The sequence below is a fragment of the Brassica napus genome, chromosome A6, assembly GCF_020379485.1.
Source record: "Brassica napus cultivar Da-Ae chromosome A6, Da-Ae, whole genome shotgun sequence".
In the NCBI taxonomy this organism is placed as follows: domain Eukaryota; kingdom Viridiplantae; phylum Streptophyta; class Magnoliopsida; order Brassicales; family Brassicaceae; genus Brassica; species Brassica napus.
In genome coordinates, this window is record NC_063439.1 from 714,260 (window position 1) to 740,480 (window position 26,221).

A 26,221-nucleotide genomic window follows, 5' to 3' on the forward strand; every position below is an offset into this window, starting at 1 on the left:
AAATATAATTATAATACACACTTATTTTTATCAAATCTTTATTATTCAAAATCATTAATTGTCATATATACTCTAGCCACATTAGGCAATTCCGTAATTTTATTTAAGGAAATAATAAAGGATATTAATAATGTATTTATTGTGGTTTAATAAAAAGCTTATTATATATTTAGATGGACCAACTTATTTTTCTAAAAATTCTAAGAATCATTCTAGTGATGACATGTGGCTACAAAAAAATGTTGCAATGCTTCTCAAATAATATATAGGGGATTCTTTTCAATTTAGCAAGAAAGTGAAACCGGTCGACTGTAACCAGCCCCCACCACCAATGAACTAACCTCTGTAACACTTATAATTACTTTAGACCCCATCGCTTAAACAACCTAAAGGATATGTATCCAGGCAGTCTAGCGCTTGCTACCCAACTGAATCAGAAACGTGTGTTGAATAATCATGTCTCGAGTTTCGCCAATAGTTTTTAGTTTCTTTGGGGTCTTATCCATCTTACACAAATATTCTGCATAGCCTGCTTACATACATAAGGACATCAATTTTAGAATCTACAGTTCTTGATTCTGATTTATTCTCGTGAAAACGACACCAAGAGCTTCACCAATGTAGACGATCTACCAAGTTAGCCTCGTCTATGGAGAAGCAAGCGGAGATCCTGATTCTCAGCTCGAGCCTGAAGATGCAAATGGATGGTTTAGCAGCTCAGTCGCAGTTGGCCGCTCCTCCGGGTTCACTTTGAGACATTTAATTATAAAATCTCTAGCATCTAGTGATAATGTGTCAGGTATGTCCGGAAGCTCACCCCTTCCGATCCTCAACAGAGCTTGATACTGCGCGTTTGCACAAAATCTGACATCAACTCTTATTTTACTGGGAAAACCCCATGAAGAAATAAACAATAACCTTAAATATGAAAAAAAGTCTAATACAACACAGACACAGTAATGAGACTGACGAGTCAGCATTTCTAGCACTGTGCACCCAAGGCTCCATATATCAGCCGAGCTTCCATACGCGTTAGCACGCTTCGGGTTAATAACCTAAACAAATTGTTATGTTCCATTTAGAATCAACCATACAAGTATAGCATTATGCACCGTGAAAGTGAACTGAATCCACATGTATGTTAAAGTATGGGCATCAAGCAACCAATGTCACACATCAGTAACAATTATGTTGAAGTTTAACATGTCTGTCGATCATTGTAATCATATAAATAGTAGAAAGAAAAAGTGTGATAATCTCCTAAAACAGTACCTCTGGAGCCAGCCAGAATGGAGTCCCTTTGCAGTACTTGATGTTGTTCAATTGTGACACCTAAATAACAAAATGACAATTATCAAGAAAGGGGTAAGCTATGAACCAAGTGGGTATCATCCATCTATAAGGGCAAAAACAAAACTATAAATGGAAAAGAACCTTAGCCAATCCAAAATCTGCAAGCTTAACAGCTCCACTGGCATCCACCAATACATTTGCACATTTGATGTCCCTTTGTTGGATCAGATGAAAAAAAGTAAGGGAAACTAGAGAGTTTGCACTAGTCTTTTTCGAACTAAAAAAATATTGCAAATATGCTTCCCGAGAAAAGTTTAAAGAGGAGAAAATTTTGTACTAGTCTTACCGGTGGATAAAACCTTCTCCATGGAGATATTTCAAGCCATCAAGGATTTGTCTTGTGTACGTGGACACCACAGAGTTCGGGAGCTGGTATCTTTGGTAAAGTTTTAGAAGAGAACCTTGGGTTACAAGCTCAAGAAAGATGTACAAATTCGACCCATCCTGCAAACACCAAAATGGAAATGCCTAGGCAGCTGCTTGCAAGTGTGTACAGTGAGTCATAACGGGATCATACCTTGGCTGTGCCACGATATCTCACGATATTCTGATGCTGAAGCTGACTTAGTAATGAAATCTCCTATAAAAAATGAAATAAGGCAAAAGCAAGGAGGATAAGCAAAGCAGCCAACATTTAATTAACAGATCAATGAGAATATGCTACAGTCGTATAAGCTTATATATATCATCACCCTTTCGAGTTCTTGTATGCACTCTTGTGCCTGACTTCCATATTCAAGTAGTGAAACTTCCTTGACAGCAAAGAAGTCTCCATCACTATCCATACAAAAAAAGTATCACCATCAGCAAAATGCAAAAAAAAAAACATGACCGGATCTAGGCCAAGTTTAATGAAATATTGGTCTTCACCCCAAAATTTTTTGGAAGTTTTAGAAGTACCTAAACAATGACTTTTTTCTCTTTATAATTTTTTAAGAAAATATATTTATAGCCTTCAAACTCTTAGATCCAGCTATGTGCATAAAAGAAAACTCGCTTAGCACTCACTATATTCTTTCCAACCAAGAATTCAAATTTTAATCGGTACGACTTACCCTGAAATGCCTTCATACACGGGGCCAAACGATCCTCGTCCCAGAAGTTCACCCTTCAGCCAAGACGTCATGACAGATCCGGAAGAATAGATGGGTGAAGTAATATTGGATACTGTGATAATGTTTTTATTCTATGATGAAGATCGTTTCACAATTTTAGTTTTTATAGATTACAAGTAAACCGAGTAAAACTAAAATTTGAAACGTCCAAATTATTTTTTATATTAGTTTGTTTTACTTGTTTTATAAGAACTATTTTATCAATAAAACCTCTATAAACAGCTTCAAATTCTATAAAATATTATTGCTATCAAAGTTATAAATTTTATTTATCTATAAATATTAGCAAAAGTATTTAAATATGAAAAATTTAAATTTAAATTGTTCCGTCAAATTATATGTTCCAAGTAATCGTTTGTTTTGGGAGATTTGTCGTCTGGACAAGAGCCCTGCTAATCACATGATCTTTGTCTTGTCTTGCTATGTTTTTTGTTCTTCTTTTTGATGAGGTTTTCAATATTCAATAATAATCGAAAAGCTATGGATAACTGTTTACTAACCTGAATCTCTGACATACAATTGAGTTATTATAGATACAACTGCCACATCTCAATCTGGAAACTGCTTCTCTCAAGCATGAGACCAAACACGAAGCAAAAATTTCGAATCACTAATTGAACAATATGTTTTTTTTTTCTCTGCTAAATCGCCACAACATGACCTCATGTCCAGTTGATAAAAAAACAAGTTCAGGCTGCTTCGGTGACTTCTACTAGCCTCCCACGAACCCACTTCTTAGTTACATTCCCTGATTCCAAAGATTCACCCTTTTCATCCACTCCATGGCAAGTATTAGAACCATTTGGAAGATGAGGACTCTCACTAACTTTGACAGCTCCATTAGACTCTGGTGATGGAGGATCAACTCTGGTTCCATTTGGCTGTGGCAAATCGCTACATCTCAAGTTCAAGTGAAGACTCTCTCCATTGATTGGTAATGTGTGTGTTCCGTTTACCTCTCCTGGCTGTTCTTGATGGCAAGTACCATCTTCATCTGAAGCAGCCACCTGGCTAATTTCTAAAGATTCAATCAGCTGTGTTGCTTCTGCTATAAGCTTTTTACTCTCTAACAAAGATGCATGAGCAACAGGGCTTGTCATAGCAGCAACCTCAAGAACCTTCGCTGCTTTCTCAGCTTCTGAGATCAAAAGCCTGACCAAGAAACAAAAAGGTTAGTTTACAAATCCAAAACAGAGATATATTAAACAGTTACTGACCTTGCTCGTTGCACAGCATCCATCTTCTTAGACTCTTCAGCAACTCTTTTTGCTCTGATGCTTTTAATCATCTCCAGCTTTGAACTAGCCAAAGGATCTTTATAAACTGGTGTTCTTCGCTTCCTTACTTTCACTACTTGAACTTTGCGTACAGTCTCTAAAACTCTTGTAGTTTTAGTTGGAGGACTCTTCTTTCTAGGCTCTGCATTCCCACTTGGTCTTCTACGACGTCTCTCAGCACCTTCAGGTATACCGTGATACTTTGCCAAGCCAGAGCACACCCTTTCACGGTAAGCCTGACAACAGAAACCAAACCAAGTTAAAGACCACAAGTGATGACATAGTGCTGCGGGTTCGGGTAGTTTGGTTTGACTAAAATCTGGCCGAATTGATCCGTAAAAAAGTTTGGTTCAGTTCGGTATTCGAGTAATTTGGTCTTTAAAATTTTTACCGAACTAACTGAAGTTTTTGGTAAAAAAAGAAGAAAAAAACTGAAGTTTTTGGTTTCGATTATACTTCGGTTAAAAATTTAGGTAAGGTTTAAATACATATAATTCAGTTCAAAATTTTGGTTAATTCGATTTGAAATTTTGGGTTTTACTTCGGTTCGAAATTTTGGTTTATTCGGTTAGTTCAGTTTTTGTTGTTTGAAAAACCGAACTAACCGATTAACTAACCGAACTTATCCAAAAACTGAAAGTTTTTTAAAACCTGCCAACCAAACTTCTCACCGAACTAACCAAAATTTTGGCCGGTTCGGCGGGTTCTGTTTGGTTAAAAATCCCAGCCCTAGTGATGTGATCATATTACAAAAACACAACTTACTGGATCAGCCCATTTGGCAGCTATTGCTTCAGCGATTTTTCTTCTCTGTTCAGGAGATTTTGGAGCTCTTCTGTTACCTTTAGCTGCTCTAACGGCTTTCCTCTGCTCTATACTTTCAAGCCATTCCAGCTGATTCTGCTGATCCAAGATCTTGTAAGAATCCCACTGAAACTCTTGTTCATCTGTATATCCTTTTCTAGCAGCTTCTGCTAACAAGTTTTGCCACTCGAAATGACATGTCTCCTGCACTTTCCTCCTCTCCTTTCTCCTCGCCCACCGCATCCTCACTCCCTCCCCAATCTTCAACCGTGTCTCCTCGCTGTACAAATAATTCAAGTTAAAGCTCCAGCAAGTGAAAGATGCACAAAACAACAGAACAATACTTACTTTTGTGCGTGTCCGAGATTTGATAACTTCATCTTGATCTGCCAAAGGAAGAAGACACAAAAAAGGATCTATGAGGGATTGAAAAAAGACATAAACGCCCTAACATAATATAAGTTACCTCATGACTAGAGTAACACAAGGGTAGAATCTATAACTTTTCTCCTCTAAGAGGACATATATAAACATTCTTACATGACATCACCTTAGGGTCTTGCATTGCAATCTTTGTCCTTTCTCTAATCTTCTGTAGGGTCTCTGCATAAACGCAAAATAAAAAGATTATTATTATAATGTTTACTAACTAGAAGCAAGTGAAGATGGATTTTTGAGGAAATGACAAAGCTAAAAATACCAACCTGGACTATGCTTCCTGCCTTTGTTCCAAGGAGTGTTCCCTCTATTAGCCTTGGAGATCCTCATCCTCCTTAGCCTTTCTCTGTCATCCACCTCTTCTCCATCATCAGAACCTCCATTTAGACCATCAGAGGGATTTGAAGCATCAGAAGAAGACAAGGAAGAGCTTCGTTGGTGTTCTTTCTGAGCAGGATATTTGGTTTCAACAGTGGCCACTGCAGTAATAAGAACTCTGCCTCTTGGCACATGAAGATGGCCAGTGTAGAATTTCAAACTCTTGGAGAAAGTGGATTGTCTCCATGGGTTAGGTAGGGTTTTGGCATGGATGATAATACTCTGAGCCCCCAATGGTACAAGATGAGCTTGCAAAGAAGGTTGGATGGTAGCAATATCTGCAAGATTTAACAGTAATTTTAAGCAATTAAAGGTAAATAAGCATTTTTTATTCTAAAACAAGTGATCAAACCATAGAAGCATCTTCAGGAGCACAGAAAAACACAAGTAAACATTAAACGTTCTCTACAAACAATACAAATCAATAGTCTTTGTCACAAATGCATGCATTTAGCACCCAAGAGTAACTATGAATATATTAAAAATCTTAGCTTTTCACAGACATAAGACCGCAAATGCAATTGAATTATATCACTCTTACCCAATAGGCAAGAAACAAATTTGGCAAGAGAGAGAGGTCTCAACAACACTGAAGTAGAATTCTAAACAGTAGTACCAGTCAAAACCCAGAGAAAGTACCTAGAGAAGGCATTGGGAGCTCATTCAGACCAGGAGAACCTGACTCTAAACTCTCTCTTTTTCTTCGCGACACAACCAGAACTGTATTGTAAGATTATACGAAACAATATTTATGTTTGGGCGAAGGGTTTTTGCAGGATTTTTAAAGACAGACGAGAAGGATAAGCCACACAAAATAGCAAAACTTGAACCAAGATACTTTTGTCTGGCTTTCACGCAGGACATGGAAGATAACACGACCCGGTTTGTTTTGTTCAAACAACCCGACCCGTATCATATATGGGCCTTAAACCTTTGTTGGGACAATTAAACGGCGACGTATTCATAACCACGTGATTGCATTATATAACCACTTACCCGACCCGTATCACCTGTTGTTGGGCTTATAAAGGGCCTTGCACATCTTTCACTTCGAACGCCGTCGTATTGATTAACATCTTTAAATGTGGATCGAGAAAAGCCACGTGTTATCTTTACCGGGTCGGATCTTAAACAAAGTCTAGTATATGGGTCGGCGGTTCCGGGTTGATCTCCGGCAATGAGACTGCGACGCTTCACTAATGGAGAGACCTCCCTCCTCTTCCTCCTCGTCATCCTCATCGCCTAACGAAGAAGAAGAAGATCTCCGAAACCTACTCGACGAATCAGATTCCCAAATCGACGCGGCGGAGCAACGACCACCACCTACCTTCGACGTGGAGAGTCTCCGATCACGCTTACGACGAAGCTTCTTCAAGCTCAACCTCACGAAACGACAGTGCATTGTCATCTTCCTCCCTCTACTCCTCGTCTTCGTCTACTTATCCACCGATCTCACCAACTACTTCTCCTCCGACAAGGTCCCGGATTCCGTTTTCCGACCAAATCATGGCCCCGAGGAACCGGATCTCCGAGCTCTGTATCTCCTCAGGAAGCAAGAAACCGATCTCTCCTCTCTCTGGAACCGAACTCTATCAGTCTCCGACATGAAGTCCGCTCTTTTCCGACAGATGTCGCTGAACAGACAGATCCAAAACGCGTTGCTGTCGCCTCATAAAGCCGAAAGTCTCGGTCTTTACGGTGGGGGTGGTTGCCGGAGAGTGGAACATAAGTTGTTAAAGCGCAAGACGATTCAGTGGAAGCCGAGGAGAGATAAGTTCCTGTTCGCGATCTGCTTGTCTGGTCAGATGAGTAACCACTTGATCTGTCTGGAGAAGCATATGTTCTTTGCAGCGTTGCTGAAACGAACCCTCGTGATCCCTAGTCATAGATTTGATTACCATTACAGTAGAATCATTGACATTGATCGGATCAATACTTGCTTAGGGAGGAAGGTAGTGGTTTCTTTTGAGGAGTTTTGGAAGAGCAGGAAGAAGCATCATCATGTGCATATCGATAGATTCATATGTTACTTCTCGAAGCCAGAGGCGTGTTATGTAGATAAAGAGCATATTGCAAAGCTGAAGGGTTTGGGGATTAGTATTGGAGGGAAGGTGGACTCTCCGTGGGAGGAGGAAGATATCGCGAAGCCGAGTAATAAGACGGCTGAGGAAGTGGAGAGGAGTTTCAGATCGGATGATGATGTTATTGCGATTGGAGATGTGTTCTATGCTAATGTTGAGAGAGAGTGGGTGATGCAGCCTGGTGGTCCTCTGGCTCACAAGTGCAAGACTTTGGTTGAACCGAACCGGTTGATATTGCTCACTGCGCAGAGGTTTATCCAGACTTTCCTTGGCAGGAACTACGTTGCTCTTCATTTTCGTAGGCATGGATTCTTGAAGTTCTGGTATGGTGCATTTTCCACACGTTTGATTGCTTTATAGTAGGCATGGGGGTTTAGTTTCTTCTGTTAGTTCGGTTTGTTCGGCTCGGTCGAAATCTCACCGAAGTGAACCAAAAAGAAATTTGGTTCGGTTTTGGTTAGTTCAGTTTCAAAAATTTCTATCGAAGTTTTTGGTTAAATTTTCGGTTTAAATTAAAAAAACTTCGAAATTTTTTAGTTAAGTTCAGTTATTTTGTTTAGTTCGGTTATTTTGATTCAAAATTCGGTTAAGATTGATATTGTTTGCTAAGTAATTTTCTTTTATGTGTCAGTAATGCCAAGAATCCAAGTTGCTTTTACCCCATACCTCAAGCTGCTCACTGCATCGCTCGTCTGGTTGAGAAGGTGGATGCACCGGTTATCTACCTCTCTACCGATGCAGCTGAAAGCGAAACTGGTCTGCTACAATCACTGTTGATCATAAATGGAAAGACTGTTCCATTCGTAAAGCGACCACCTCGTGACTCAGCTGAGAAATGGGATGCATTGTTGTACAGACATGGTCTCGAGGGCGACTCACAGGTAACACACTACCTCTCTTATCTTCTTCATATTGAGGATTTGAATGAATAGAATCATAAGTTGTATTTTCACCTTTTTAAAGGTGGAAGCAATGTTGGACAAGACAATATGTGCAATGTCAAGCGTGTTCATTGGTGCCTCAGGGTCTACATTTACAGAGGATATCCTCAGACTTAGGAAAGACTGGGGAACTGCTTCGGTCTGCGATGAGTATCTCTGTCAAAACGAACAGCCTAATTTTATAGCCGATCATGAATAGATTAGGAACACAATCTTCTCTTTTTTTGTGAGTTCTCTCATCTTATACAAACAGTCTAATTCTGTTGTTTCTGTGGTTTGTGCATAGTTTATTAGTGTATCAAAACAATAAAGGCATACTTCTCTGTAACCCATTACTGGTCTGATGCATCTGATACAGTTCCTTTCTAATATAATTTGAGTCTTAGTGATGTGTGAGTTTCCATCACTTATCCAAGTGGCTAATGATTTAAAATTAAACACTAACCATTTGTTTATTTGCTTATAATCTGTCATTGTCATTTCAATTTTTAGGTCAAGGCGTTAGAGTTCAGCTTTTTAGATCCTATTCGAATTTTATATATGTTTGGATCAAATTTAGATAACAATACTTCGGGTTCAGGTAGAATTTGTAACTCTTTTTTCTTTTCTTTTGACCTGAGAATTTATCTCTTTTCTTTTGACCTGAGAATTTATCTCTTTTCTTTTGACATGAGAATTTATAACTCTTGATAAAAAATTATGGCTTTATGTAATATAATTTATATACTTATAAAATTAATTATATTTAGTTTTAGAATAATCAAATAATTTAAAAATTATTTATAAACCAAAATATTAAAAAATAAATTACCAAAATAATTTTTATTCGAATACCTTAATAATTTTTATTCGAAAATGTCCAAACTAAATCCATGAACATTTATTCGAACTATTGGATTTTTATCTAAAAACTTGAAAAATCTGATATTAATCCATAAACATCGCTTTTGAGTTTTTTTTTTAATTGAATTAATCGAAAATCAAAACTAAACTGGAACTGAATGAGATCTGAAATTAATTTGAATATTAGCTGATTTCTAACTTTGTTAGTGAACCCAACCGAAAACAGAAACAACCAAATTAAATTTTTTGAATATCCAAACATATTTTAAATCTTTAGAACAGCATTATCGCTGACTTTTAAGGAGTTTTAAGAGGTGTAGGGCCTACAAAAATCATAAAACCCACGCTTTCTTTCTTTTTTGTGGGAAGTTTTGTACTGTTTGCGGGTTCCACTAACACGTAGCAATATGCGATTAGTCTATTTTTAATTTTTTTTTTAAATCGGACAAAAAAAAATAATAATAATAAAAAATTAGAACCCACGCTTCCTCTCCTTGCGTTAACGCTGCTCTTAAAACCAAAAAAAAAAAAAAAAAAAAAAACCAGAACCGAGAACCGAATTTCAAAATTATGTATTACATATGTTATGTATGTATACATTTGTCGTTTTTATGAGGATAGTGTTGTATATATCCCAAGAGACGCGCCGCCGCTTCTTCGCCTTTCCTCGTGAAGTCTTAAAGCTTCGATCTTTTCCAAAACCCACGTCGTGTATAGCAATAATACCCACACGACAGCTTAACAAAAACCCTTAACTAAAGATCAAAGCTTTTCGCTACTCTCTTATTCGATTATCATGAGAGCGAGATTGGTTGTTTTCCCGATTAAAGGGAGGAAGTGGTGTTTCAGCAGATCCGTCGATCCTTTCGCTGCTCAGTCTCCCTCCGGTGTTACTCCGACCACTGTACGAGGTTTATGGAAGAAGATATCGTCTGAATCGAAGCCCATCAACGCCAACGCTGAGCTTCTTGTCGATTTCATCTCCGACAAGGTATAAAGTTTCCTTCTTTATATAAAAAGCGAACATACCCGTGTGTTTATGTGGCGCCTAGTGAGGCTTTAGCTATCTATTAGTGTAGAAAAGGTTGTGACCAATAAGCTTTTGTTTTGTTTCTGTTCAAAGTAAAAAAGAAAATCAAGAAAAATGGTTTTTTTTTATGAGTCTGATGAGTTGTTGTTTGTAATGGTTTTAGATGAACAAGGCTTGGATGGGTCTTGAGATAGCACCTGAAGGTTCAATGAAGAGCAAGATTCATGGGTTTGTAAAGTCTCAACCTTTGTTGTGTGTGTTTGATGGGCTTAATGTTTAAGTTGTGGTCTCTGTGGTTGTGGATGTATAGGTTGGGATTGAAGCTTCTGGCTCGTGTGAAGCCGTCTGAGATATTCTTGAAGTCTATATCTAAGGAGGTTACTTCTGTACAAGTCTCTTATCCTCCAAGGTTCTATTCTCTTTACCTCTTCTTTATTTTTTTTGTTAATTTGAAGCATTCTTGAGTATGTTTGAGTGGTTACGGTTTTAGCTAATCTGTGTCAAATGTTTCAGTTTAGATCCTAGACTTGTACGCAGAAGACTACGCCACATTGCTATGAGGTACATTGCTCTCTTTTTTTTTGCATTGTCTCTTGAGACATTTTGAGTTGAGAATCTCTGTTTCTTCTGACATGAATGTTTCTAACTTGATCTCTCTCTAGTGGGACTATCCTGCACAAGAAGTACCTTATTGGTTCAGTAACTTTGCTTCCATTGACCACTGCGTTTACGGTATGTAACCTTAACAACTCGGTTTAGTTTCTTCAAGGTCTCTCCCATAGCCAACAAAGCCTTTGTTTTTTTTGTTCTTTTTAGGTATTGCCATTACCAAACATACCATTCTTCTGGGTCTTATTCCGCACTTATTCTCACTGGCGAGCTCTTCAGGTCTGTGAGTGTAACTTCCGCATACATCCATAAAGGTTTTATTATATAAACTCAAAATCACTTTTTGTTGACGGTGCAGGGAAGTGAGAAGCTGCTTAAGCTCCTTTCAAACCATTCAAATCCTGAAACTGATGATGCAGATGAAAGCAACAACAACAACAAACCAGAACAAGAGGCTCAATCTCCCACTTGTGTAAGCTGTTCTTCTACTCATCAAACAACGAAGAAGTTCTTACTTCGTGCTTCTTATTGTCGTCTTTGTTTCTTATGAAACAGGTTTTGTTGCCATCAGAAGAGTTATACAAGCTACTAGGTGAAGCTAGTGAGGAAGGGCTTGATGAGGAGACCATAGTAGAGATTTGCAAATTGTTCCATCTCAATAAGATCGATGTTCTTAAATATCGCAATCTTGTCTAACTCTTTTGTCATTTTAGGCACTTTTTCGTTGGAACAACTGTTTCAGATGTTTGGGAGATAACTTACGAGCCAATTCTTTCCTCGTATTTGGATTCGTTGGATCTTTGTTACCTGACAGCAGCTTATTTTTCAAATACAGCACTAAGAAGAGAAGAAAAATGAATGTCATTTTAGATAGAAAAAGAAAAAATAACAGGAAATAAATATAATTTTAAAAAATTCATTTATTCTAAGCAAATTTAAAAGTTTGATTCAAAATTTTAAAATTGATTTAATTCATTTATATTATTATTTGCGAAATGATTTTTCACGTTTGAATAAAATTTAAAAATTAATATATTTTAAATAATGATTATCATCATATCAATAAAGTTCGTTTTTAATTGATGATAAATTATATACTAATAAATGTATAACACAGTATACATTATTTTTAAATAATGATCATTATTTAATCAATGAAATTTAATTTTAATATTATAGTTCATTACATATTAATAAATTTAATTATTTATGAAGGGTAATAAAGATTTTAGCCGTTTTAAATTTTGAGTTTGAAAAATCACTTTGCAAATTATAATATTGATAGTTTGTATAACATTATTTTTTAATAATATTATAGGTTTCATTTTTGTAAAACTATTTAAACTTATCCTATATTGAATAGATTATAATATTGGGTTGTTGATTATATATAAGCTGTGGTCCGCGGATGGTTCGCGAGTGTCGGCCCATTTTTGATTATATATAAGTTATGGGCCGAGCCTGAAGAGCTTTCCTCTTGGGCAAGTCAAGTTTTGCGTATATACTCAACAGTGGAAGAAGAGCTTTCCTCTTGGGCAAGACAAACTCATTTTCTCTCAAATCTGCTAGCGATCGAAGAAGAAGATGACGAGAGACATTGAAGATGAGATTCGAGACGAGAAGAATCCTCGCCCCCTCGACGAAGACGATATCGCTCTCCTCAAGACTTACGTAAGCCTCCTTTCTCCCCCTCCCATCCCTAAAATTCGATTAGAGATTCGATTTCTTGACTCGTCGGAGATTACGGATCCAGCTTTAGCTTTTAGTTTTCGGAATAGTCAATTGTAGTTAAGTTCGTTAGCTATATAGTTTCTCGATTTAGTGTAATTTGATGTTTTCGAGCTAGATTCGTTCTTAAGTGTTGACTTATTGATATTGATGAATGTGATAGGGGTTAGGGCCTTACTCTGCGCCGATAAAGAAAGTTGAGAAAGAGATCAAGGAGCTTGCCAAAAAGATCAACGATCTCTGTGGTATGTCCAACACTCTTTGTTATCTTGTGATTAGTAAAAAGGATAGACCTTGATGAGCTTTCGTTGCAGGTATCAAGGAGTCTGATACTGGTTTAGCTCCTCCCAGCCAGTGGGATCTCGTTTCTGATAAACAGATGATGCAAGAGGAGCAACCTCTCCAGGTTAGTACCCTTTTCTTTATCAACAATACTTAACGCTTTTCTCTAACTAGTGACTCTAATTACTGTCCAGGTTGCTAGATGCACCAAGATCATTAGTCCCAACACTGAAGACGCCAAGTACGTCATTAACGTCAAACAGATTGCGAAGGTACATTGAATATAATTCCAAAGCTGATGTTTGTCTCTCTTCATAACTAGTTTTTTTTTGTAGCCTTATCTGGTTTTGTTTTGATCCATAAATATAGTTTGTCGTTGGTCTTGGTGATAAAGTTTCTCCTACTGATATTGAAGAAGGCATGCGCGTTGGGTATGTGAACTAAGATTGCCTCTGCTTTAATTATCAGTTCCTTCTGTTTTCTATCATTTGTATGATTACTTACAAAAAATCTTAACGTTTTTGATTTGTATTTGCAGAGTTGATAGGAATAAGTATCAGATTCAGATTCCTCTACCTCCAAAGATCGATCCTAGTGTCACCATGATGACTGTCGAAGAGAAACCTGATGTTACTTACAATGACGTTGGTGGCTGCAAGGAGCAGATCGAGAAGATGCGGGAGGTATGTTGAACTTTGTCATCTTCCTGTGATAGGTCCCTCCTCAAAGCTAATAAGAGATTCGTGTAGACACAAATACAAAACAAAATTTTCTTTTGGCAAATTCAATCTGCCTTTTTCTTTGTTTTCTTTTCTATTTATATATTGGATATGGAACTACACGTTCCTACAATTGTTGAACCAACTAAACAACTACATAACTTGAAAGGAGAGCATATGATACTCTTATCCTTTTATCTCAGGAACAGAGCATTTGACAATTTAATTATTTGCAAGAATCAAATATTAAAAGAGAGATGAAAGACATAACAAACTAACGTCACTTACAGTCTTATCATCCTATGTCATTATCTTATCTCGTCGCCTGCAGTTATAAGCTTATTGTTGGTTGTGGTATAGTTTTTCCAAGAAAGATAATATTAAAAGTTATGTTGTATTTGTTGATTATAGGTCGTTGAACTGCCAATGCTTCACCCAGAGAAGTTTGTGAAGCTTGGAATAGATCCTCCCAAGGGAGTTCTCTGCTACGGTCCTCCTGGTACCGGTAAAACCCTGTTGGCTAGAGCTGTTGCCAACAGAACCGATGCTTGCTTTATCAGGGTTATTGGTAGTGAGCTTGTTCAGAAGTATGTCGGTGAAGGTGCTAGGATGGTTCGTGAACTGTTTCAGGTAATCAATTGTCAACATTACTGTGTTTTGTCTTAGCCAAGATATATATATATATTCTGAAACGTTATTTACGTTACTCGCTTTGCAGATGGCACGGTCCAAAAAAGCTTGCATTGTCTTCTTTGATGAAGTTGATGCCATCGGTGGTGCAAGATTTGACGACGGTGTGGGAGGTGACAACGAAGTCCAGCGTACTATGCTTGAGATTGTGAATCAGCTTGATGGGTTTGACGCACGTGGTAACATCAAGGTTCTTATGGCAACAAACAGGTCAGTCCGCAATTCCATTACCAGTCTTAAGTAAACTAAACAACACAGTTATACTCATTGGTTATTTCTGTATTTGTAATATTCCAGGCCTGACACGCTGGACCCTGCTCTTTTACGTCCTGGACGTCTTGACCGTAAGGTAGAGTTCGGTTTACCTGATCTGGAGAGCAGAACGCAGATCTTCAAGATTCACACAAGAACCATGAACTGCGAGAGAGACATCCGTTTTGAACTCCTTGCTCGCCTCTGCCCAAACTCAACCGGTAAATGATCTCAACCAGTAGACATCTCTCATATACTCTCTTTTCGTTTGTCTAACTTTCAAGTACTTTGTTTCTGCAGGAGCTGATATCCGAAGTGTGTGCACTGAGGCTGGAATGTATGCAATCAGAGCTAGGCGAAAGACAGTAACTGAGAAAGACTTTTTAGATGCAGTGAACAAAGTCATCAAGGGTTACCAGAAGTTCAGTGCAACTCCCAAGTACATGGTCTACAACTAGTGAGAGAGCGAGAGTGAGAGAACTCGAACATTGTTGTTTGTCCTTTTGCTTCTATTTTGCAAGAATTGTTTGGTTTATTCCAGTCGTCTAATACGCTTTCACTCCATAATTATCAGTTGTTTCTCTCAAGTCAATCATCATTCACAAAAAATTAACCAAACCCAATCGAAATCAAATGTAAAAGGAAACAAAGAAGCTCTGTTTGTTGCTGTCTTTGTGACTTCATACAACAGACCAGTTTGTTACCATGAGTTTTACATGTAATCATTAGTTGCGTCGGCACTACCAGACCGTTTGGAAGTTCTCTTGCTCATGTTAGCTCTCTGCACTAACACAACCAGTGACTGCACAACTTCAGACATAGGTGGTCTAAACTCTGGTTCCGCCTGTTCAACACACCAAACCACAAACTCTGTTAAAACAAAGTTTCTTGATTCTGCAAGCTACTTATAAAACAGTTCATTATGTATATACCTGGACGCAGAGAGCAATAACATCTGCAAACCGAGAAAGAGACTTAACCGGATAAAGCCCTTCAAGAGCTGGATCAACCATTTTGCCTAAAGCATCAATATCATGAAGCTGTGGTGTCGCCCATCTAACCAATGACTGCTCAGCTCTTGACCTTGTGCTGCTCAAAAGTTAATAACCCTTCAGAAAACACATTCCTTATCTCAATGCTAGAAGTTTATTTACCTGTCAAATGGTTTTCTCCCGGTTAAAAGTTCAAGCATCACTACTCCAAAACTGTACACATCACTCTTCAAAGAGTATTGACCTGACATTGATACTTCAGGCGCGCTATAACCTTCATCGGTTTGGTTTAGTAACTGCACGTTTGCTGTAGGGAGGAAGCTTGCGAGACCTGAATCTGACAAGTGAGGATTCATCTCCGAATCAAGTAAAATATTGGATGATTTGATGTTCTTGTCAACTATAGATGGTGAACAAACTTCATGCAGGTACTCTAATCCACGTGCAGTCCCAAGAGCGATCTTGACTCGTGAGTTCCACACCAGTGCTTTGCTTTCCTCTTCTGATAAGTGTAGGAAGTCATGTAACGATCCTTTGCTGTGGAACTCATAGACTAGGAGATGTTGTCCATGTTCAGAACAGTATCCAACCAGTCTTGTCACGTTTGGATGATCCAAAACGGCGAGTTTCGATACTATTTCAGTGAAATCATCGGTCGTGTCGTGTGGAAGAGCAGAGGAATCAATCTTCTTTACAGCAAGAACCTTTCCATCTTCAAACTCAGCTCTGTACACTCGTCCAAAAGTCCCTTCTCCAAGAAGATGATCTACACTGAAACTGCCAGTAGCAATTTGGAGATCTGCAACTGAGTAGACTCTCACGTTAGAAGGAACCACCACGGTGGATTTCTTGACAACAATAGGCTCTCTTGTGGCATCCTCATCATCAAATGATTTGTGCCGTTCAGCTGGTGGAGGCCGGAGATTAATAGACAAGGAAGTATCAAGTTTCTTTGCCTCAACTGATGAAGAACTCTGAAGAATAGAATTATTTTCTGCAACCATATGAGGCTGGTTATTGGTTTTCTCAATGTCCATGGATGATGATGGTGATCTCTTTGATCTTCTTCTTCTTTTGACCAAGAAGAAAGCCACAAGAGCTGTAACGACTAGTACTGAAATGACTATGCCTGCTATAACACCAACTCCAATTCCTGATTTCTTGGATTCTCCATTGCTTGTGGAATCAATACTTGAATGGTTTGTGGATTTATGGCTCGGTGTGCCATGAGTTGGAGGTGTACCATGTGGTGGTGGTGGAGGAGGTGTACCAGGTGGTGGTGGAGGTGCAGGTCCAGTACTGAATGAGTTACCATCTTTTCTGTTTTCAAGAACAAGAAAAAGTGAGATCAAAGAGTCAAAGAAATTTTTTTTAAATAGCAAATGAAACTTACATTAAATCAATGCCCTTTAAAGAACTGGGGATCCAGCCAGTGAAATCATTGTTTGCAATGTTCCTGACAACCATTTTAGCAAGAACCAACATTATCAATGGACGCCTATACAAAAACAGTTTGATGTGTGATAAAAGGTTAGGTTACTCACAGAATATCAAGAGGGAGACCGGCTAAGACATCAACTGTTCCTGAGAACTGATTGTTCTGAAGGTACCTGTCAAGTTAATATCCAACATGTTTAGTAGCTGATACACTTTGAAAATCTATGGATAGCTTAAGAGTCAGATGCTTACAGTGATTTCAAACTTGTAAGAGAGGTGAAAGTTCCCGGTAGAGAATCAGTGAAAGAATTGAAAGAGAAGTCCCTGAAAACACACATGGACTTTTGTCAAAATGTATTACAAAGACTAAAACTGCAGAGAACAATCTTAATCTTGGCTACAAGATCTTACAAGGTGGTAATAGAGGTGAGCTTGGAGAAATCAATAGCTATTTGCCCTTTAAACTGATTGTGACCAAGATTACTGTTTTTTTTTTTGGCAAAAGACAAAACATTAATTATTTACATAAATGTCTATAGCAATGTGAAGTGAGGCTGTTACTTACAGATACTTAAGTGGCACTATCTGAGAAATTGAGTATTGAGCAGCTCCAGTGAATTGGTTGAATGCAAGGTTCCTGAAACACTGAGGATTATAAAACTCCAAAACACATATATTAAGGATCAATGGAACTTACAATCGTTCTAGATTTGGAGGAAACTGATATGGTAAATCACCTCCAAGGTTATTGCTGCTTACATCACTGCAAGTTTCCATCAAATATTTCATAAGACCAAATAAAAAAAAGGAAAACATATACAGTTGAGAGCATTAAACAGATTGGTCTTACAGCTCTGTAAGATTAGTCAGGCTATCAAGCTTGTATCCAAGTGTTCCAGAGAGCTCAAGACCTGATATCTTTCTGCAAAGTAGTTTGATGTTAACAATGCTAAACCATAGCTAACTTGAATAGAAGAAGATGAGTACTAACATTTGAGTAACTCGTGTTCCAGAGCAATTAACGCCTCTCCAATTCTGGCCACAAGGGTCACCAGCTGATGCAGTCCATTGTGTTAGCTGTGCTGGTGAATGCATACTGCTGAACAATGTGTTCAGTGCTGAAGCTGCAATAAAAGTTTTAAAATAATAAAACAATTACAACATAATCCAATCATAATCAGCTGTCTCCTTTAATTCAAAAGCTTATTACTACTAATAAAGAAGAATCTTGAAAACACACAGAGAAGAGAAAGATTCAAGATTTAACCCCAAAAAGGATAAAAATATTTGAGATTTGGGTATGAAGAATGGATACAGAATCAAAGGATATACAAAAAAAAAAAAATGAAGACTTTGAGAAACGCTTAAAATCAAAAGTGAAGAAGAAGAAACTTACTGTCTGATGCATCAGTGGCTCCATGGATGAAGCTAAGCTCGAAGCCAACAATGCAGACTGTAAACAGAACCACCACCACCACCCACTTCTCCATCATCTTCTTCTTCCTCTTTCTCTCTCTCTACTTGCCAAAACTCTAGTCTTGTGACAAAGAAAGGAAAAAGAGAAATTTAGAAACTTTTGTGTGTTTCTTTGTTTTTATTTAAAATATAATATATTTTGGAAAGTAAAGTTTTTCTTGACTGGATTCTACAGAGCAAAGCTGTCAAGCATACTTGATCCAAAAATGTTATTCCTTCCATTTCACAAAAAAATATTTTGACATTTTTTTTGTTGATACATAAAATGTTGTTTTAGAATTCAATTAAAATTTTAAGTATTCGATTTATTTTAATTTTAAATTTATTTGAAATTTATTTTAATTTGTCAACTATACTTAGTTATCACAGTGATTATTGACTCGATTATTAAAAGTATAAATGAAATTTAATTTATTTTTAATAAAGTGAATAAAATCAAAATAACAGTTTTTATGAAATCGATGAAGTGTATAAAATAAAATTTAGGCTCATTTGTTTTATTGTTTATATGTATAATTCAAAATTCGTTTTTAATTTTAAAGAAACAAAAAATAATTAATCGTTTATGTCCTTGTTTACTTTTCAGTAATAAGACCGTTGGTTAGTATTATTATTCTACTTTCACATTTAAATTATTCAGCGACCAAACGACTGTTCTGAACTTCTGATGATTATGGTACGTCCCATGATAAACTAGTTGATAACGCTGCCTGTAGATTTCATACCGTACGCGCTTATGTAGGGGTTGTGTCTTTATTTTCGTTCGTATTTTGAATTTTATACAATGACAATAATAATAATAATAATATTAATAAAGTAGCTTTCATACAATGGAGACCACTCTGAATATCACTAAGAAGGCTTGTATATGATTGGGTCTTTAAATTGTCCCCTCATATTCCTTTACGTTATTTTTTCTCATTTACTTTGCGTCTAAATACAAAAGAAATGAAAAGAAGAAGATAAACAATATTTTATTTATGTTATCTAAAATAAAAAGGAATGTGAAATAAAAACGAATTTGTAATGTAGTTAGAGCATATCCAATGTAAAACTCCATTTTTTTTTTCAAAATGGAGTAAAAGTGAAAAGGGAGTAAAATTGCTCTAACTCTACTCCATTTCTCATTCCATTATGAAGTGATGAACAAACAAAAAAGAAATTACTCCATTTATGGAATAAATTTCATTATGGAATGAGATATGGAGTTGGGTTAGAGCATTCCTTACTCCATATTCACCTTTACTCTATTTTAGAGGAAAAAATGGAGTAGGGATGGAGATGCCTTAGCAAAAGTCTCGTGTGTTTTCTGTATAACAGAATAGGTTTCTTCTACGTAACTTAAAAACATACATTTTAAAGGGAGAAAAAAGGAGAAAAAAACATGTTTTACGTTCTTCTGTAATCAAGTTGTACAAATGCCACGTAAAAAAATGCCAGATTGTAACACTAAAAACACCTTCAATCATGGATTGTAGAGGAGTTCTAGAGAAAAAGAATAATTCAGAAATATATATATATATATATATATATATATATATATATATATACGTGTGAACTGAACAGTTAAGAATTGGTCCTTTATTTAAAGTGACAAGTATTTAATTTCTAGTGGTCTATATTTTTTAACAAAATAAATTTTAACGACATAACTAAAAAGTATTAAAATACTATTGTTATGTTAGTTAGAACCTCTTTTGTGCATATTCACGGTTAATGTTGCTAAGTATCATTCTTCATGTATAGTTTATGTCACCAAGGAGCTCGTGAACCCAATCCTCGTAGTTCATGTATATATATTGCTAACTACTGCATAGTAATTTCATTGTTTATTGACTACCGTACGTGTGGTTGATTTGCACGGTGTTGAGCATCATTATCGGCGATATATTTTATTGAATATTTAATTAATATGATATGATTAAAAATAATATAATTATTACATAAAGTAAAGCATAAAATATAAACCAATAAAAATATACAAGTGGCATTAGAATATTTTGAAGGGTTTTTTAAAAGTTTTCCTTCCGGTTCTCATTGTTTTAGTACACTTTCTCATTTTTCAAAAAAAAAAAAATATCATGAAAAACTTGTCCCCATCTTCGAAGCTCTAATATAACTTGTTTTTCAGCATCTCTGATCATGTGTGTTTCGTTTTATTGAGCTCTCATACTTGACCAACGAAATATAAACTTGCTATTTACATTTTATTTGGCTAGTCTTGGTCTTATTTTGGGCATGTGGATATTAACTTGAAGTCTTGAACGATCAAGCAAGTGACATAACTTTACATCTTCAACAGGTGATTTTGCTCTGTACGAAAAGGTATTTGGATTTAAAAAAACGTATATTTGTTATACGTACAATCATGATGTCATAATCACTGCAGCGTTTCAACGTTCTCATTTACATGATGTTTCTTTTCAAATATTGGATCTAGCAGTATAGCGATCATAGACATAAAACTTTGGACTATGAAAACTATGGTATGTAGGATTTGGGATCTCTAGATGGTGAAGAGTGAAAGCTCTTGTTGTATTATTAAAAATTTTGAGATAGTACAGAAGAATACTTTTGTCTACATGGTTCAACAATACCATAGACTTATTTTTCTTACAAGGAAATGATGCAATGAAACAAAAAATGAAACTCGAAATGTTACAGAAGATATGCCTCTGATGAAACCAAAACAGTCTTCTCTCCTGTCAAAGTGAAACCAACCAAAGGACTTCAAAGATATTCAGTTTCTTACATAATATCAGCATGACAACATCTCTAGTCTCTATTTCAGACAGTAAAAACTCTAGCCTGATTGGCGGATAAATCTCTTGATATCTCTCTCTCTCTCTCACCCATGAAGCCAGGAAATAAAACCTAAAAGTTTGATCCTTCAGATTAAAAAAACGAGAGGAGAGTAAAGGGTTTAGCATGAGAACAAATGAGAACTATGAAGCAAGTGATTAAAATCAAAACACTTTATAAACATATTAAACTTACTTTTATTGATGAGAAACATCCCACATCGGATATATAAGAACTAATCTACTACTATATAAAGGGTTATGGCCAATCCACTAATTGCCAATTGGTTTTGAGTTGGAAGCCCATAATAAACCCGAATCTAACATGGTATCAGAGCGATAAAATCCTTTGACCTAATTTATTACAACTACTACAACTATACCGATGTTGGGCCCTCAGTGGATGTTATTCCCACATTGTCCACGCTTCAGACCTAGATGTCTGAGCGTGAGGGAGGGTATTGATGAGAAACATCCCACATCGGATATATAAGAACTAATCTACTACTATATAAAGGGTTATGGCCAATCCACTAATTGCCAATTGGTTTTGAGTTGGAAGCCCATAATAAACCCGAATCTAACATGGTATCAAAGCGATAAAAATCCTTTGACCTAATTTACTACAATTACTACTACTATACCGATGTTGGGCCCTCAGTGGATGTTATTCCCACATTGTCCACGCTTCAGACCTAGATGTCTGAGCGTGAGGGAGGGTATTGATGAGAAACATCCCACATCGGATATATAAGAACTAATCTACTACTATATAAAGGGTTATGGCCAATCCACTAATTGCCAATTGGTTTTGAGTTGGAAGCCCATAATAAACCCGAATCTAACAACTTTTGAGTTTCTTGATACCTCTTTCTGTTTCAGTGTATCTCCTCGATCTCTGATTCCTTCTTATCAATAATTTTTTATCACCTCCGCGATGGTTTCCCTCGTCAAATTTACAACACGGAAAAAGCATATTAAACATATTGTTTAAAACTTTAAAATAAATTAAAACACTTTGCATACTCAAGGAAAACTTTGAAAATTAGTTTTAAGTGTTAAATTTACAATACTAAAAATATATATTACACATTTAACAGGCCATAAAAAATTCTATGGACATGATGCAACAGTTTGGTTTGCTTCTACATATTGCAATTCATTAGCTTAAACTTTTTTCCAAAATGAAAATTAGTGTAAGTGTTAAATTTACAATAAAAAAAAACATGTTAAACATGTACACCAAAACTTACGGACTATAGAAATTCTGTAGACTGGATGCAATAGTTTGGTTTGTTTTTAACATATTGAAATTTATCACCTACACCTTTCTCCAAAATGAAAACTAGTATAAGTCTTAAGTTTACAATATGAATAACATATTAAACATATACATCGGCTAACGGACCATAGTTTGGTTTGCTTCTACATATTGCAATTCATTACCTTAAACTTTTTTCCAAAATGAAAATTAATGTAAGTGTTAAATTTACAATAAAAAAACATGTTAAACATGTACACCAAAACTTACCGACTATAGAAATTCTATAGACTGGATGCAATAGTTAGGTTTGTTTTTAACATATTGAAATTTATCACCTACACTTCTCTCCAAAATGAAAACTAGTATAAGTCTCAAATTTACAATACGAATAACATATTAAACATATGCACCGCTAGGACCATAGAAAAATTTATGGACAGAATTATGCAATATATATTAGAGCAAATTAGCTCAATACCCTGAAAAGAGTGGGATACCATTGAATTAGGGGAAAATGGTAGTGTTGGGGGGAAAAAATTGAAGGGAAATAGGGTATGGAATGCAAATAGGTGGGAAGTTGTGTGTAGGGAGTACAAATACTCTATATATTATATAATATCAAAATTTAAAACCAAAAATAAAAAGTAAAAAAAAAGAAATAGTTTTCTTAGTTTAAAAAGAAAAACTGACCGGATCCGATGTCAATCTTTTGACACGAAACGAGATGCTTTCCTCATGTTAATATTATGGATGAGGCCCGGATAGAAAGAATTCATCTCAGTAAAACATTCCGGCTCGAGAAAGTGCTCGTAAACCTCTCCATGATCGAAATGGCTTCGTCATTTGGCTTGCCCTTCTCTCGTTTCCACTCTGGTAATAACCTCTGTCACAGCCAGAAAATCCTCCAGAAGAACACACCATGAAGCAAAGTGATGCAACATATTATAAGTTTCCCCGTAACAAAATATTATTTTTCAGAAAAAAAAAGCTTTGCTCGAGAAGAAACAACAATTATCATAAAGAAAATAAAGAGTGGGAAATTTGGATGCGTCGAGTGAAGTAAAAGAGTGAGTATTTATAGAAGAAGTAATTAAGAGATACGTCCGTTGTATAATTTTCTTTTCCAATTAATGCTGCAAAAGCAAAAAGGAAATTGATCACAAAAGTAATAAATTTTCTTACCGTTATTTTTCGGGACTCGGTAATAATCTATCACGCATGCATGTCACTTGTGAGTGACAACTGTATTTTCTTTTGTCAAATAAGAAAAGAAGAAAGATTGATCACAACGGTAAAAAAATTACCTTACCATTTAACGGAGATTGTTGAACAACTGTTGCCTTGCAACCCAAGCGACGATCCTAAAAGCTCGTTTAGAGAGAAAAAAAACTCAAAACGTAAGGAGTGTTGAGTTTGTAAATTAGTATCAAGGCATTTACAGAGTGAAAGTTGTATACAAAGAAAAGTTAAAGATCTCGAGTAAAACACACAAATTTTCTTTTAAGAAATGTGTTTTCTTCACAAAAAGAAACATAATTTAAAGATTTTGAGGCTCTGGCACATGGCGCAGTGATGTGATTAGATCACTTGCACTGTTGAGAATCTGGTCCTCAACTTATCTACATAACCAAACACCAACTTATAACTAACCATTGCAATGGAAAAAGATTAATTAATAAATCCATTAAAACGATTCTTAGTCCTCCAAACACAATGCTCGCAAAAGAAGCTACAATGTTTCCTATAATGTCTGTAGATAAACCACAAAAGACGCATAACATAATCTACTAATAATAGCAATCCCAATTAATTCCAAAGGTTGTGAGTCCACTTATGTTGAAAGATTGTGTCTTTTGAAAAAGAAGTGTAAAGGGTTGTGTCTTTTCTAAAAGTTCTATGTTGGAAGGTTGTGTCTTTTACAATTAATTTCTAAGGTTGTGAATCCACTTATGTTGAAAGGTTGTGTCTTTTGAAAAAGTAGTGTAAAGGGTTGTGTCTTTTCTAAAAGTTCTATGTAGTAAGGTTGTGTCTTTTCCAATTAATTCTTAAGGTTGTGAACTTCAATTATGTTGAAAGGTTGTGTCTTTTGAAAAATATGTGTAGAGAGTTGTGTCTTTTCTAAAAGTTATATGTTGTAAGGTTGTGTCCTTCTAAAAATAGTCTAAAAGTTGTGACTATTCACTAGTATCTTTTAAAAAATGAGAAGTTGTGAGTGTTAGAAGAATGCAACTATTCATATTGAAGGGTTGTGACTATTCAAATAGGCTTTAAAAAATCTATAAATAGTCTCTCCCATACATTTTTCAAATCAAATTTTCACTAATCTACTAATAATAAAATGGTGAAAAAAATAATGTCAAAGTTGCAATTTTTCATCTAAACAAGGTGTCTTTTCATTTCAAAGTGGGATTGCTTTAAAAAATATAGGTTTTATTTAAGTAATGTGTTAGTTTATATAATAAGTGTTGGTATTTTATGAGAACTCTCCCAAAAATTAAAAAAAAAATATTATAAATGAGACATGTCATATTAACGTAAATCAACATATATTTATTACAATATTCAATTTTCAGAATATTCATTTTCAATAAATAAAGCAGGTAGATAAATATACAAAATAACAATTACCAACATACAAATTATAATTGTTTAAAATTATAAACTAATAATTTTAATATTATGTCTTAAATAGGAAAAAAATTATATATCATGCAAAAAAAAAAAAATTGCATTTTGTTCAAAAAGTGGTTGAAGATAACTATCATGTGAAAAATGTATGAAAAAATTTAAAAAGGATGAAGACACAATTGTATGCAATATGTGTTTTGATAAAAAATTAAAGGGAATATTAAGGTTTATAAAAAATATATATATATATATTTGAATACTTTGTAAATCATATTTTAATCATCAAAATTAAATTTAATTATTTATATGGTTTAATTTTTTATCAGGCATATAAAATTATATATTATAGATTATAATATATTTTTTATAAAATGAGTTCCCGTGCGATATCGCACGGGCTCTTTGCCTAGTAATAATAATAGTAAACAAAAGCTAAAGCATAATCCAAAACTTGACACATGTTCTTCAATCCATCCATCATCAGTTTTCCCTGTAAGAACACAACCAAATAACACATTAATGTCGAAATTGCAACCAAAACAAGTAAAGGTTTGTTGTTAAGAGTACCGTACCTTGTCTGGTTTCATCAACGCCTGTCTGTTTTTCCTTTCCCTCTCTTCCCCGAGAACAAATGTTTGTTGGGATTGTGAAATTCCGTGTCCAACTCTATATTATCCGATTAGTACGATATTGTCCACTTTGGATTTTAGAGGCTGACCCACATGGATTTACTTTTGGACTTTATCCCAAAAAGCCTCGTACTATTAGAGTTGAACATCTCTTTATATATTAGACACTCTTTGTCTAAACTTCTAATATGGGATTTGAATTGACATCTTTCATTCTCCCTCTCAAGCCAAGGACCACACACCTTGTGTCCTTTCCTCTAGCGAATCACCTCGGTGCCTTTCGCATCTTCGACATTCGACACTTTTAGTCGCAAGGTTACTTTGAGTTGCTTTGAGAATGTTATTCCCACAATTTCAGGATCTTCTGACTAATCTCTGCCGAACATCCCATTCCACCTTGAAGGGTCTCATTCTTACTCAAAGGGTATTTTGGTCTTCTTGCAGATTTCTCGTC

At 35.8% G+C, this 26,221-nt stretch overlaps 6 protein-coding genes across 10 annotated transcripts; 3 read left to right on the top strand and 3 right to left on the bottom strand.

Annotated features, from left to right (window-relative positions):
* Positions 1–466: 466 nt before the first annotated feature.
* Positions 467–2,557, bottom strand: LOC106345807 (mitogen-activated protein kinase kinase kinase 1-like). 4 transcript variants are annotated; one of them, XM_013784988.3, is made up of 8 exons: positions 2,409–2,553; positions 2,046–2,130; positions 1,871–1,933; positions 1,640–1,797; positions 1,435–1,507; positions 1,273–1,332; positions 954–1,055; positions 467–845 (listed from the first exon to the last, which is right to left on the bottom strand). In XM_013784988.3, the coding sequence occupies exons 1-8, from the start codon at positions 2,477–2,479 to the stop codon at positions 678–680; spliced, it is 780 nt and encodes a 259-aa protein (XP_013640442.1). In that variant the 5' UTR covers positions 2,480–2,553; the 3' UTR covers positions 467–677. The 4 variants fall into 4 exon arrangements, with proteins under 4 accessions (XP_013640442.1, XP_022543835.1, XP_022543837.1 ...); XM_022688114.2 differs by having other exon boundaries at positions 919–1,055; positions 2,409–2,552; XM_022688116.2 differs by having other exon boundaries at positions 971–1,055; positions 2,409–2,551.
* Positions 2,558–2,935: 378 nt separating this feature from the next.
* Positions 2,936–6,257, bottom strand: LOC106345804. 2 transcript variants are annotated; one of them, XM_013784985.3, is made up of 7 exons: positions 6,005–6,257; positions 5,254–5,643; positions 5,100–5,152; positions 4,898–4,935; positions 4,511–4,829; positions 3,686–3,981; positions 2,936–3,620 (listed from the first exon to the last, which is right to left on the bottom strand). In XM_013784985.3, exons 1-7 carry the CDS (start codon positions 6,015–6,017, stop codon positions 3,158–3,160), a joined length of 1,572 nt encoding a protein of 523 aa, XP_013640439.1. In that variant the 5' UTR covers positions 6,018–6,257; the 3' UTR covers positions 2,936–3,157. The 2 variants fall into 2 exon arrangements, with proteins under 2 accessions (XP_013640439.1, XP_022576189.1); XM_022720468.2 differs by lacking the exon at positions 6,005–6,257 and having other exon boundaries at positions 5,090–5,152; positions 5,254–5,423.
* A 201-nt stretch (positions 6,258–6,458) lies between these two features.
* Positions 6,459–8,776, top strand: LOC106345803 (O-fucosyltransferase 14-like). Its single transcript, XM_013784984.3, has 3 exons — positions 6,459–7,769; positions 8,078–8,327; positions 8,410–8,776. Exons 1-3 carry the CDS (start codon positions 6,565–6,567, stop codon positions 8,584–8,586), a joined length of 1,632 nt encoding a protein of 543 aa, XP_013640438.1. The 5' UTR covers positions 6,459–6,564; the 3' UTR covers positions 8,587–8,776.
* A 1,004-nt stretch (positions 8,777–9,780) lies between these two features.
* On the top strand, positions 9,781–11,699 carry LOC106345806. Its single transcript, XM_013784987.3, has 8 exons — positions 9,781–10,221; positions 10,424–10,488; positions 10,571–10,669; positions 10,774–10,821; positions 10,923–10,992; positions 11,077–11,148; positions 11,228–11,341; positions 11,425–11,699. Exons 1-8 carry the CDS (start codon positions 10,027–10,029, stop codon positions 11,563–11,565), a joined length of 804 nt encoding a protein of 267 aa, XP_013640441.1. The 5' UTR covers positions 9,781–10,026; the 3' UTR covers positions 11,566–11,699.
* Positions 11,700–12,250: 551 nt separating this feature from the next.
* LOC106345793 (26S proteasome regulatory subunit 7 homolog A) lies at positions 12,251–15,132 on the top strand. Its single transcript, XM_013784973.3, has 10 exons — positions 12,251–12,540; positions 12,761–12,842; positions 12,912–13,003; positions 13,074–13,151; positions 13,249–13,310; positions 13,418–13,562; positions 14,010–14,228; positions 14,317–14,498; positions 14,586–14,761; positions 14,841–15,132. Exons 1-10 carry the CDS (start codon positions 12,454–12,456, stop codon positions 14,996–14,998), a joined length of 1,281 nt encoding a protein of 426 aa, XP_013640427.1. The 5' UTR covers positions 12,251–12,453; the 3' UTR covers positions 14,999–15,132.
* A 6-nt stretch (positions 15,133–15,138) lies between these two features.
* LOC106345801 (protein STRUBBELIG-RECEPTOR FAMILY 6-like) lies at positions 15,139–18,575 on the bottom strand. Its single transcript, XM_013784981.3, has 12 exons — positions 18,366–18,575; positions 17,961–18,093; positions 17,820–17,891; positions 17,667–17,732; positions 17,535–17,606; positions 17,381–17,452; positions 17,222–17,293; positions 17,077–17,142; positions 16,926–16,988; positions 15,695–16,852; positions 15,473–15,629; positions 15,139–15,384 (listed from the first exon to the last, which is right to left on the bottom strand). Exons 1-12 carry the CDS (start codon positions 18,460–18,462, stop codon positions 15,253–15,255), a joined length of 2,160 nt encoding a protein of 719 aa, XP_013640435.1. The 5' UTR covers positions 18,463–18,575; the 3' UTR covers positions 15,139–15,252.
* Positions 18,576–26,221: the final 7,646 nt, after the last annotated feature.

Bases quoted from the DNA above. Each gene is read 5' to 3' on its own strand.
- LOC106345807 (XM_048781748.1), bottom strand. From the start codon at position 2,479: ATGACGTCTTGGCTGAAGGGTGAACTTCTGGGACGAGGATCGTTTGGC. The intron at 1,934-2,045 runs GTGATGATATAT...CATTTTTTATAG, and splicing joins GCATACAAGAACTCGAAAGG to GAGATTTCATTACTAAGTCA. The intron at 1,333-1,434 runs GTTCTTTTCCAT...TTTGTTATTTAG, and splicing joins CAGATTTTGGATTGGCTAAG to GTGTCACAATTGAACAACAT.
- LOC106345804 (XM_013784985.3), bottom strand. The intron at 3,982-4,510 runs GTAAGTTGTGTT...TTCTGTTGTCAG, and splicing joins CTGCCAAATGGGCTGATCCA to GCTTACCGTGAAAGGGTGTG. The intron at 3,621-3,685 runs GTCAGTAACTGT...TTTCTTGGTCAG, and splicing joins GATGCTGTGCAACGAGCAAG to GCTTTTGATCTCAGAAGCTG.
- LOC106345803 (XM_013784984.3), top strand. From the start codon at position 6,565: ATGGAGAGACCTCCCTCCTCTTCCTCCTCGTCATCCTCATCGCCTAAC. The intron at 7,770-8,077 runs GTATGGTGCATT...TTTATGTGTCAG, and splicing joins CATGGATTCTTGAAGTTCTG to TAATGCCAAGAATCCAAGTT. The intron at 8,328-8,409 runs GTAACACACTAC...ACCTTTTTAAAG, and splicing joins GTCTCGAGGGCGACTCACAG to GTGGAAGCAATGTTGGACAA.
- LOC106345806 (XM_013784987.3), top strand. From the start codon at position 10,027: ATGAGAGCGAGATTGGTTGTTTTCCCGATTAAAGGGAGGAAGTGGTGT. The intron at 10,222-10,423 runs GTATAAAGTTTC...TAATGGTTTTAG, and splicing joins TCGATTTCATCTCCGACAAG to ATGAACAAGGCTTGGATGGG. The intron at 11,342-11,424 runs GTAAGCTGTTCT...CTTATGAAACAG, and splicing joins AGGCTCAATCTCCCACTTGT to GTTTTGTTGCCATCAGAAGA.
- LOC106345793 (XM_013784973.3), top strand. From the start codon at position 12,454: ATGACGAGAGACATTGAAGATGAGATTCGAGACGAGAAGAATCCTCGC. The intron at 13,152-13,248 runs GTACATTGAATA...CCATAAATATAG, and splicing joins ACGTCAAACAGATTGCGAAG to TTTGTCGTTGGTCTTGGTGA. The intron at 14,762-14,840 runs GTAAATGATCTC...TTGTTTCTGCAG, and splicing joins CCTCTGCCCAAACTCAACCG to GAGCTGATATCCGAAGTGTG.
- LOC106345801 (XM_013784981.3), bottom strand. From the start codon at position 18,462: ATGATGGAGAAGTGGGTGGTGGTGGTGGTTCTGTTTACAGTCTGCATT. The intron at 17,294-17,380 runs GTAAGATCTTGT...GTGTGTTTTCAG, and splicing joins CTCACCTCTATTACCACCTT to GGACTTCTCTTTCAATTCTT. The intron at 15,630-15,694 runs GTAAATAAACTT...ACTTTTGAGCAG, and splicing joins GGGAGAAAACCATTTGACAG to CACAAGGTCAAGAGCTGAGC.